We start from the raw sequence: 12,978 nt of genomic DNA on the forward strand, positions 1-12,978 counted from the left end.
AAAACTGTTCAAGGCCTTTACATGACCTTACATGTTGTCGGCTTATTAAGTATAATCGGTGTAAGAACGTGCATGTAAACACATTCATTGTCATTGTTTGGAAAAGATCAAAGGGACAATCTGCTAAACATCTCCTTTTGTGTTCTATGGAAGAAATAAAGTCATAGTGATTGAATGATGACAGAAGTTTAGTTTTTTGGTTAATTTTTGTATTTATTTTGTAATTTTTTTGAAAAACTGGGCTATTGACCCAAAGTTTCTGGGTTCAAATCCTAAAAGCAGTGATTTGTAAACTATAAAGTTTTGGGTTCTCATCGCCATTGTGACTAAGTCAGTCACTAAAGTCAATTCCTTTTACTGCAGTTGGCAACATTAATTTGATATGGCAGAATAAAGTATGAAGCACCAAGTACCTCTAAAAAATAATTAATTAATTAATTAACAAATAAATAAACAAATATACATCCATCCATCCATCCATCATATATATATATATATATATATATATATATATATATATATATATATATATATATATATATAACTTTGCTTTGTGCAGTAAAAATTTGTTTAATTAATTCCAAATCAAATGTATTGTTTCATACTTTTCATACTCATTAATTCAATTAAACACATGTTTATTCTGAATTAATAATATGTAAACCATTTAAAAATTACTCAGTTCAATCTGAGGACAATTTGTCATAAATATATATATATATATATATATATATATATATATATATATATATATATATATATATATATATATATATATATACAAAACAAATAAAAAAATACAAAAAAAAAAAAATAACTGAAACTTTTTTATTATTGTTGTTGTAGTATAGTTTATTTTCCATAACTAAATATTTGTTTACTGGGTTTTCAATGGGAATTTCCATTCAGCTCTAGTGTGACTATTTTTAAGACATTTAATATAAAAATAAAAATACTGCAACTTTCAGAAGGATATTTGAATTAAACAACATAAACTTTCATTAATGTAATTTAATTTATTTAAATAACATTAAGAGAGAGAGAGAGAGAGAGAGAGAGAGAGAGAGAGAGAGAGAGAGAGAGAGAGAGAGACCAAACAATTGTGAGGCTTATTATAAACTTTTTAGTAGAAATAGAGCAATAGGGAGCAATGGGTAATGCACATATAGTTGGAAACATCATCAAAAGTACTGTAGTTTCATGCTCTGCATTTAATTAAAGTGTATTAAGATAAATTAGAGAAGGGATGAAAAACTAAAGGCTCAATTTACAGGAATTTTGTGACATACAGTTCTCGTTTTATATTTTCCATTCTGAAAGTGTCGTACTCAATTGAACGATGATGGTAGGAATCAACACTTTGGGTCCGGTTTGATCTTTAACCACCACACCACAGCACATCCACAAACGTGTGACGTGTGATCGCCGCTGTCCGTCTCTCCGCGCGACGCTCCTGAATCATTCGCAGCGCAATACTGTAACCGGCGCGTGCAACACGTTTCTCTCACCGGTGCAGATGCTGCGAGCGTTCTGTGGATTCTTTCACACACTCAGCATCCTTCCACATACAGAATGGATCATGGCGGCTTTTATAACCTGCGTTTGATAAAACTTATCATTTTGTTTTTCTCCTTTCATGATCGTCTTTACGATCGCGAGCGCATCTTGATGCTTGACATGACAACCTCCGTTTTTAATGCGAATTAATCGTTGGAATCGGTTACCTGATATATCAGCTCGGGGTTTTCTTTGTAGTTATGGTTTTTCAAGTGACTCACAAGCAACTCAGGCGCTCAAAAAACTGACGCTTTTAAATTTAGATGCACTCATCATCACCAAAAAAGCGCAGAGGAGAGATTTCTGGAGTCGCGAGCTGAATTGGTTTCTAAACATTCAACTGGAACAGGAGCTATGCAATGGGTAAGAACATGAAGCAAAGAAAAAATATATATATATGTTTTGTTTGTTTTTGTTAAATGAACATGTTCTCGAATTAAGGTGCGCAGTGCATGACAAACATCCTTTCACATTTGTCAACGGCGCATGCCAAAAAATAAAAAATAAAATAAATAAATGAACTTGCATTTTCTGTTGCAAATGCAGTAATTATATAATGTGGTTTTGGCGTTTAATGAATATGCAGTTTGCGCCCATGTGTTTGTTTTTCACGCATTTTGATGGGTAATCAATTTTCTCCATACCTGATTGCTGTCATGCCCCCCCCCACCCCAATTCAGATGCCAGTTACTTGTACTTTAAATTGATATACAGTATATAGCCAAACTGGTAAAGCAACAGTGCATTTGGAATTTTAAATATAACACTTTGCACATACTGTAGTGAACTTTAGAATTATTTTTAGGAATATGAAAATATGTTAGTAACATTGTATTAACATAAAAACATGTCTCTGTGTTTATAGTAGGTTTATGTGTTCTTTAACTGTTTTTTTTTCTTTATTTTTGTTTATTTCAAATTCATTTCTCGTAATTTGAAATGAAAAAAAAAAGAGAAACATTCTCATTTCTTTACTTAAAAATGCTTCTAATGTACAGTTACCAACAGTAACGAGCAATAAGTGTTCCTTTTCTTGCGGATGTATGCTGTGACATGCACAGAACTGGGGCAGCAGGGGTGCAAGCCCCTGCCCCTTTCATTCACAGATCTAAAGGTGCCCTTCTGGTCATCCAGAAAAAAAAAAAAAAAAAAGTAGACATTATAATAATTAAATTAAAATGGTTAAATAAAACAAAATTAAAATCTCGTAGTAATCTTACAATAACAGTAATAATGTATTATTATGAGGTTTCTCTGTAAATCGTGGGCGTAGTAAAGAAAATTATGCGTAGGTGCTTTTAACAGCGCGCACTACAGCAGATTGGGGGAGGATTCTAATCGCAAGTGCTCCTCCCTATGCTCTACTCCGGGGTGCAGAGCCCTTGAAGTGGGTACCCTTCATCTTGTGGAAGGGCCCATTAATTTTTTCACTTTTGTTTGGAATGAGCTTTCGAGTAGCGTCACCTCCCGCAGCAGTGCCCTTTGAGGGAGCAAAAATGTGTAAATTCGCCCCGGAGCATCGAAGTCAAGTCACGGAGCATCAGCTTTTTTTAAAATCTGTTTATGTTTCATGAATTTACAAGCAAAACGTGACAGAAGATATCTGTTTACAGCATATACACTCTAAAAGCTTTTTTCTCCAAGCCATTACTTGATATTCATTTAATATCTGAGTGAAATAATTTGTTGTTTTCTACTCGTGAACATTCCAATTGGCACAATGAATTGACCGTATGTTTAACAGTTTGTGCACAGTAAATAATGTTATACCACGGGTCTGTTGAATGCTTGATTCTGATTGGTTGACGAACGATCTAAGGTGTGCAATTATTTTTCAAGTAAACGCACAGCTATAAAGTAGTTCCACTACCTTGTTACTCCAATGCCAAAAAGCAGCGCATCCTCCGTTGCTAGTTCTGACGTGACGAAGGCTTGAGCTGTATCAAAGTTAGATGCACTTGTTGTATTTAATTATTAAATACAACAGTTTGTATATTATTTTTAAATATTTGTGGGAAACACCCTCATGCTCCCCCTCCCCCTCTCTTAAGCTCTCTCACACACACACGCATTACACACACACTTAATCGAGAGCGAGAAATAGAGATGTCATGTCAGTCACCGACATCTCAGTAAGGTTAAAAACAGTTGTTAAGGTTTACATTGGAAATATGGCGGACTCGCTGCTGCTGAGAAGTGCTTAAACGTACATCATGGTGATTTTGAATTGATGTTACTTCTGACGAAAGCTGCAACAAATAAAGGTAATACCACAGGCGATCTCTCTCAGATTCTGAGCTTCTCTCTTTCGATCCCTCAAAAAAACTCACACACAAACTCTCACACACACGCACAAACGCATAACTTGTTACTCCAGTAAGTGCTCCAGTAAAGCAGCGCAAGCGTCGCAGTCCTCCGTTGCTAGTTCTAATGCAGGGGCGCAACTACACATTTCCGAGCGGTTATGCAAAATGAAATTTTTTGCCTCATGTATCTATCAAGCTGGGGGGGGGGGGGGGGGTGTCATCCATTATAAGCTTTGGGGGAGGGGGATGTTGGAGGGGTCGAGGAGGCCAATTGTACCACCTTTAGTGAGCTACTGGCGCCCCTTTACATGGCGCCCCTATGCATTGCATACCATGCATATATGTTTTTTGCGCTTCTGTTCTAATGTGACGTTTTTGAACTAGCAACGATGGCTTGAGCTGTATCAGAGCAAGATGCTGAATCTGTGGCAGAAGAAAGTAGTTCCACTCACAAGAGTGTTTAGGGACGAAAACCAGAAAATGTCTTGAGATAAAACCCTGAACGATGTATTAAGGTGTGGTAACCATGGTATAAGCAGGATAATTGACTCCGGCCCGTTGAATTATTTAAAAATAATGCACACCCGAGGTGCAATGTTCACTCCACTTCACTTTGTGACCGCATTACCACCTCGGGTGTGCATTATTTTTCAATAATTCACCAGTCTTTCGTCAATTATTCCTTATATTATTAATAAGTTATGGAAATGGAACACTTCTAATTTGTCAGCAAATTAAAAAGTACCTGGTAAGAGTTGGTTATATTGCCTGTTTGCATTGTAAAGTCATTAATACGACACCCATTTTGTGTTATTTAGGCGAGTAGTTATTAATTATTTTGATTATTTCTTTTTCAGCACGGAACATCAAAAGTATGCCAAAACATGTTTATGTATTATTATTTAGGTAACTCAAGAGCAAGCATACAATCATTTCCTCATTTCTTTTCTGTCTGAAATGCAGGCAACATGAATAATAAATAGTATATAACTAAATTTCTTTGTTTACAAAGTTTACATGTTTACATACGTTGAACAAATTTTTTATGCTACAATAATTTAATACATTTTGGCTGTGTACTCACAGAACGATGCTGACACACCAATGCAGAACTATAAATGCAAACCAACACAGGTCAGATGAAATGTCCACTCCATGTATTGTGTTTTATGTTCACCAACAGATTAATACTCGATTGCTACCGCATTTCCGAAATCACAAGGCACACCTGCAGTGTAGACTGCTTTATTAATAATAATGGGAGCGGTCGCATCGTGATAGAAATGTAATACGTCTTTTATAGAATACTGCCATTAACTGAATGAGCTGCCTAATTCAGGCAAACCCAGTTGACTACATTTCAGAAAAATACCATGGTATTACCGTTTTTGGACATGTAGGCTACCCATTCAAAACCATGACAAGGTCAGAATGGAAACAGCAGAGATAAAATTATAAAGTTAGGGTGCAGAGATGTGAAAAGTCAACAGAGTGATGAGAAAAGAAAAAGATTAGAGCCCTAAAAAAAAAAATTAAAAAATCCACTGTGCTGGTTCCAGGGTAACACCATGGTACTGAATGATTACATTTATATTTCATGATACTGTCATAGTACTCTAAAATACTTAAAAAAAAAAAAAAAAAAAAACAAGTTTTTACTATGACACATGTCAAAAACATGGGATTATCACAGACTATGTCTGAAAAAAAGTGTAAAATATGATGCTTTTTGTTAGGAATATAACAGGCTATTATTTGTCAAAAAGGAAATAATGGCAAAAATCATGTTTATAATACAAGAAAAATGCTTAAATACTCAAAAAGCAAAGAATTAGTTAAGTATATGTAAGTGCTACTCTTTAAATAAAAAATCAGTGCCCTTTTTTTTTTTATCCTTTTGCCCCTGTCCCTGCTGAGGACTCTGCACGCTACTGGACGTATGTCTTATTTAATGCACAGAAATGCCTTATGAGAGGTCTGACTCATATCACAGAGAAGCTTTTTACAGTGTGTAATTGGTCTCTTGATGGCTGTTCGGTGGAATATGATAAGAGTTCGTCTGCGTGTCTTTGCATTCTGGACTGTTCTCGGGAGGTCTTCGTAATGCAAATTTTCCTTCATGCTTTCCACTGAAATTCACAAGTAGCTCAACCATACTTTGAATGGCCATGTTACAATCAATTAAGTCCCTGTATTAGCAAGTGCATCCATCTGTAGACACTGCTGATTTTTCTTGCTTCGATCATTTGTGGTATGAATAGAAGTCTGTTTTGCAATTACAGTACTCAATCTGTGGCCGTCAATAGCTTACGTGGTACTTGTCCTTAAATGTACTGATGAGTCATGATTAACTTTCCTGTATTTATTTTACACAATATGTAGCCAATTCCACACCTTTTCTCTGAGAAAAAGAAAACCTAATTGAAGTTTTTTGGTTCCCATGATAAGGGTTTGAGCATTATATAAGCATTTTCGACTGATGTAGTGAGAGCTGTCATTTGAATGGATTAATTTAGTACAATTAAAGGGATAGTTCACCCAAAATTAAAAATTCTGTTATCATTTACTTACACTCATGTTGTTCCAAATCTGTATGACTTTCTTCTGTGGAACACAAATGGAGATGTTTGGCAGACTGTCAGTCTTAGTAACATTCACTTTCAGATGTAGGGGAACAAAATATGCAATGAAAGTCAGTGGTGACTGAGGCTAACATTCTGCTTAACATCATCTTTTGTGTTTCATGGAGGAAATAAAGTCATACAGATTTGGAACAATATGAGCATGGGGTGTTGTGGCAGTGTGTTTCATGTTTCAAGTCCCGGTTCTCCTATGACGAAGTTACACCATGAGTAAGGGATAATGTACTGTCAGCCAGTTGTTAACGCACAATAAACCCCGACAGGGTGATATGGATTCTGCTAACCAAATAAATTAATACATGGACATAACATATTTATTTGCGTTGAAATATGTAATTTGAGAAGAAAGAAGTCGCAGAACAGCTGAAGTTAACCTTTGGTTTGCATCTGAGTTTTCTGTTGGTGATTATTTTGCGAAAATGGCCATCTGCCACCTCATTATCCAGGCTATTACAAGACTACTTGCCAAATAAATAAATGGACATGAAAAATGTATTTGAGTTGAAATTGTATTACCTTACTTGAGATCGCACAGTGATCAAAGAAGCAGGAGAGACGGTTCGCAAGGACTGACACATGAATATGCGGTTGTTACAGAGCAATAACAGACCACTAGATGGTGCCATTGACCAATCAGAATAGAGTATTCCTGCCATGGAGCAGGTTAGCGTTGTAACATAAGTTACCATGGTGATGAACAACCCCACCTTATTGAGACCGAAAAACCAGAGTTTGCGCAAACTAAACTCAAACTCTTTTCGAGTAGACACTGAAACTGGCTTCGTGAAACAGGCCTCTGGTCTGATGAATTTGAGCAAAACCAGTGGTTGTGTTGAACTAAACTGTGGAAGAACTCTCCTACCATCTGTTTGAGATGTACAGAGTGTGTGTGTTGCAGAAATCGTAAAAATCCTTCAGCAAACATTCTAAAGATCCTCTCTGATGCTTTTCTGAATTCCAGAGCAAAACTGTCAAATTAAGTATGTTGACATGTTAAATAATAAATTTTCAAACAAAGGATATGTTAATCTGACCATGCATATAATGTATGCTCAAGAAAACACCAGCTGATAACTACACGCTCTATAAAGATTAATTTAATTTAATATTATTAACAAAATGCATTATCTTAAAGACCCCAGGCAAAGAGTGTATCTGCACATATGGCACAAGTCCAAGCACATTAGGAACATTCTGAAATTCTAGTCATGCATACCAAACTTGCTTTAATATAGTCAACTATTTTTTGTCTGTGCAGACTGCAGAACTGGCCACATAACATTTTATTCATTTGGCAGACTCTTAAAGTCAATATTACATCATAATAGACCCTATTTACTTTCTGAATACATGTTCCTGGTCTTATTGTGCACGGTTCATCAGTGCACATTATTCTAAAGAAAACAAATGTTTGTCTTTTGTAATCTGTCATTAAAATGCAATAACTTTATCCGCCTCTGAAATAACTTCCATTTCGGCGACGCCACCAAGGCCACATGGGCTATTATACATTTTTGCTAAATATTTTTACATGGCTCGTTGTACGTATTGCGGCAATTTCCTGGAGAAATAAACACTAGAGGTGCATCAACAATGACTTTTATTTCCTTTAACACAGTCACGAGTAAAATCAGTTCATAAACACTTCCTCACACGCCCTGTTCCTCACACAATACTATCTTATGACCTCAAAACACTTTTACCATAACGCATGACTTGTGAGGCGATACGTTTTAATGTTTGCATTACATAATCAACTACATTTACAAGCTTGTTCAAGTGTAATCAATTTGCACTGTACAGTAGCTCAACTGATAGAGCGTCGCACTTGTAATGCAAAGGATCAGGCTATGAGTCCTGAAGAGCACAGGAGTTGACACATGAGCCAAAAGTGCCTTAGAAACACCACAAAATGACGTGGTTGTTTCAGTAATTCCGTTTTCATCACAAATAGGATTTTTATGACACTATCGGTTAGATTTAGGTTTAAGGTTTAGGGTAGGGAAGTAGGGATGTTTTGTTGATTTAAAACTGTTAAATCTGTTTGGCAGAGTTTTTACTCACTTTTAGCGTCACACAGTGGATATTTCACCTCGGAAATGCCGTTATATTTTATATTTACATTATATTTTAGGAGCCACGTAATATAATTTTGCAAAAACATTGCCATTGTCATATAATTTTCATGAGATTAGGCTCAGTACAGATAAACAAATGGAATTTAATACTTATTAATTTCACCCTCACCGTGGACAGAATGAATGAAATTCTCAGGACCACAATATGTTTTCACCCTTTCCTCGAGCAAGGTTTGGTTTGCCTTGCGGCTCTTAACATGGATGTATTCCGATTAGATCTGTGTTTTCTTTGCGAATGAATGACTTAAAGTAGGATTAGCCATGCCCTTAATGCTAAGATCTCTGGACAGAGGAAATCAAACATTTCAAAGTGCAGAAAACTCGATATAACGATAGTCCATTGGGAACACCCAATTCCCCATGGATTGACAGCTTAAAAAAAAAAAAAAACTTTTGATGGATCTGAAACTGAAAGTGTTTTTTGTTTTTTTTTTACCAGTTGGTAACACATTTTACGGACTGGGGATAGGAACATCACAAATCTGACACATGGAATGCAGTAATTATTCCAAAAAGCACATTATCAACCAACATTGTAAAAAGGTGCACAAAGTGATTCTTAAAATTAAACATAAAAAATTTTAAATCTTTATTTTAAAACAAATTATTCCTAGCTTTATCTCAGTAATACCCTGTGATTTGGATGCTTTCACTACTTGTGCAATAAATTGATCATGGCTGATTGCAAATAGCACACTTTTACAATGGCATCAGTTACCAAGAACTTTTGCCCATGTGTGATGCTGCATCTACGCCGCTAAGATTAGCACAACACAAACAATTACTGAGTGCACCTTTAGGCCAGAAACATACTTTATGCAAATCTGTGTACGCAGATGTGAGCACTTGGCCAACGTGCAGTCTGGTTGAACATTCAAAACTTGCGATCTTGCGTTACTGTGGTGGTAACAAACCTCAGTACTCAAGGGGGCGATAGAGTTACCTTCAAAAAAGTCGGTGCCGTTAAACTGGATTAGTTATCATTTAGATAAGTTGCTGTACATATATTGACTTTAGCTTTCTTGCTCAGCAAGATTGTCTTCAAACTTTTGCTCCGCCATGACAGTAGAGAAAACACACCGTAAGCAGACAGTTTACACTAATGTCTGCTATAGTGCCCCTTGTGGCAGCGTTGAGAATGTAACATGCACTTGCATTGTGTTATGAATTGTGACACATTTTGAAACGCAACTACACATAAAATCGAGTCTGAAGCGTCTGCGTTCACGTACTGCGTCAAGTATGTTTTGGCCTTTAAAAACAAAGACTGACCCCTTATAAAAACACTTGACCTATTTTTCCATCTGGTACATATCTAACTGATGTTGGTTTGCTCTTCTGATACCAAAAAAAAAAAAAAAAAAAGACGACTCTCTCTGCTTGCATCTGCTTGTGTCCCTGAAGAACTGGATAATGGTGGCTTGTCCGCCATATTTGCTTCATTTGGTTTGTTATCCTTGTGCTTTATTTCTCACACTCTTACTGCATTTCATCTTGTTCCTTAATCATCTCCTGCCGGGTCCAGTCGGGGTATTACTCTCCAAGTAGGGGGTAATGAAACACTGCAGCTTTCATTTAAAATATCAACTTGTCTTTTTGCCAAGGGAGATGGCAGCTCTCTTTCTCTCAGTCTGTCTTTTCATCCTATTCTCCAAAGCACTGTTAATGGCCTTCGGAATTGCAGAAACTTGGATGTGTCTGTCCTGAAATGTCAATTAGTTTTACTCAGGCTACCAAACAAATTAGCTGGAATAGCGTATTGCAAATGTTGGGTGAACAGTTCACAGAGTTCTCCATTAAATGTTGAATCTAATCTTGTGTGTTCAATTATTAGATCACAATGAGGCTCTACATTTGATACATTTTTAAAGAGTGAAACATTAAGTAAGGTTTTGTTAAATTCAGTGGGTTGTACTGCCGCAGAGGAATAGTTCACACAAAAATGAAAACCTGTAATTTACTCACATTTATGATGTTCTAAACCATATCCTGTTATTTTTAGCTGAATAAAGTAGTCCATATGACTTGTGCGCTAGTCTTTTTAAGCCAAACGATAGCATTGATTAACAAACAGACCAAAATATAAGTTATCCAATGATAATCTTTCCCTCCGACGAAGCTCTGAAATGGACTACAAAAGTTGAATGGACTACAAAAATGGTGTAAATTGCAGGTCTGATGTCATAAACGAAAAACACCATTGGTTCTCATGTGTCTCATGACCCAACGTGATCTCATAGGACTTTTTATGTATTCTTATGTAAAGTTTAGTTCTAGCAATCGTACATTTGCTTACGTTTGCATAGACACTCGAAAAAAATATTGACGTATTGACTGCATCTAACACGTAACAATGTAACGTATTAACACCTTTAGAAACATACAAATGTTTACGTATACTGATTGAATCAATGAAAATTTAATTTCATTGCATTTATAATCAATAAGATTAGTTAAATGTTACATGCCATCACATTTATTTGACGCAATTGATGCATTACCTAATATGACATTGACAGTTTCATCCGGTTCTCTGTGATTTCTGCTTCCCTATTCAACATTTTAAAGGATTATATCACTTTAACCAAGAATTAACTATAAAATGTTCAAATGAATAAAAATTCTGTAATCGTTTAATCATTCATTAAGCATTTAATTTTTATTTTATTTACCATGGGACACAAAAAGAGTTTTCAGAATATGCCAAAACACAAAACAACCAAAAGTAATCCATTTTATTCCTTTGCTATAATCCAAATCTTCAGATAGCTTTATGTGAGGAATAGACCCAAATTCAAGCCTTTTATTCAATGATCTAGAGCCTGCCGTAACTGTAACTGTCAACTCACATTGATTTGCCGCCTCAAGAAGCATTGCAATGCTCATCGGCTCTCATGTGTCTTGTGTACGATTGTGACACTCCTTAATCTGTGATGTACTCTATACAGTATGTTTAAATGAGATATGACTAAGGTTGGGTAAATTACCAAAATAAGTAATCCACTACAAATTACTAATTACTTCTATAAAAATGCAATTAGATTACTTCACTGATTACTTTCCCTAAAAAGAAATCACATTATTAATTATTTGACTTTTTATTTACTTTCTAAATATAAAATATTCTATAAAAGTTTGTGGTTTTTCGCTCAAATTAAAAACGTCTATATTTTCTCCTCATTCATATTACTTTAGCGCAAGTACTGTACTTAAAAGTAATTGCTTTAATTGAAAGTCTGTAACTAATCTGATTACAAGAATTTAAAATGTAATGCATTATATTACTTTTTGACTAAAAAGTAATTCGATTACAGTAACTAATTACTTTGTAATCGGATACACCCAACACTGTATATGACTGCGCCTTCACGGAGTGGATCAGGAGAAGATATTCAGCAATTAGTAACTTAAATTTCACTCTATATCTCACACAAAGCTGTTGTATGCCATCAGGGAGCACATTGATTCATCAGCACATTATTGTTTGAGCTACTTTTGTAGTAGTAGTGGTGGTGGTGTAGTGGGCTAAAGCACATAACTGGTAATCAGAAGGTTGCTGGTTCAATCCCCACAGCCATCACCATTGTGTCCTTGAGCAAGGCACCGCCATGTTGCTCCAGGGGGATTGTCCCTGTAACAAGTGCACTGTAAGTTGCTTTGGATAAAAGCGTCTGCCAAATGCATAAATGTATTCAATTTTGTACAAAATTTTGCCATTTTTGTGAAGTAGTAGGATTAAGGGGGTCGCACATCGGACACGTCTGGCGGATGACATTGCGTGTTCTAAAATTCAAAACAATTATTTTCCATGAATGTATGTATACCGCCACCGCCGCTCTGCGTCTGTCAACGGCGCCCACCTACGAATCCAAAGGCTCACATTTCTGCCACGCCATGGAGCGCAATTCGCATATTTTCCATTAAATTTGACCCAAAACATTATCAATGGACATATATTGTTTACTCTAGCCTTGTTCTTTCTTGAACTTGAACTTTTGTGTGTACTGTCTGCCACCTGAACCGCATCACCGTGCCCTGTGTTTGATACAGGTGCTGTGTCCTAGCAGCATGGCACTTCTCATCTGGGTGCAGCAGCCTTTAGGAGTAGGGTGGGGTTTTCAGTTCTAATGTATATATATATATAAATTAGTATATTGAAACCAAAATTATTGTCACTGTACATTAATATCATTATGATTTTTATGGGGTAGGGTATTTAAAATGTATTTATTTAGTATAAATATACAATAAATAATGTATACAAATATATTTAATGGATTCAGGAATCCAAATATATTTATAATGTGTTGGTAAATATTTTACGTTTCTAAAGCT

General features: G+C 35.8%; 1 protein-coding gene across 2 annotated transcripts in view; it reads left to right on the forward strand.

Moving 5' to 3' along the window:
* Positions 1-1,795: 1,795 nt before the first annotated feature.
* LOC127415416 (leucine-rich repeat transmembrane neuronal protein 4-like) overlaps positions 1,796-12,978 on the forward strand; it is a 49,853-nt gene continuing 38,670 nt past the window's right edge. For both annotated transcript variants that reach the window (XM_051654118.1, XM_051654120.1), the window contains exon 1: positions 1,796-1,920. In XM_051654118.1, coding sequence (XP_051510078.1) covers positions 1,917-1,920 — 4 coding nt within the window. In that variant the 5' untranslated portion in view covers positions 1,796-1,916. The remainder of the gene's footprint in view (positions 1,921-12,978) is intronic.

Source organism: Myxocyprinus asiaticus, chromosome 24, assembly GCF_019703515.2.
Source record: "Myxocyprinus asiaticus isolate MX2 ecotype Aquarium Trade chromosome 24, UBuf_Myxa_2, whole genome shotgun sequence".
NCBI classification, from domain to species: domain Eukaryota; kingdom Metazoa; phylum Chordata; class Actinopteri; order Cypriniformes; family Catostomidae; genus Myxocyprinus; species Myxocyprinus asiaticus.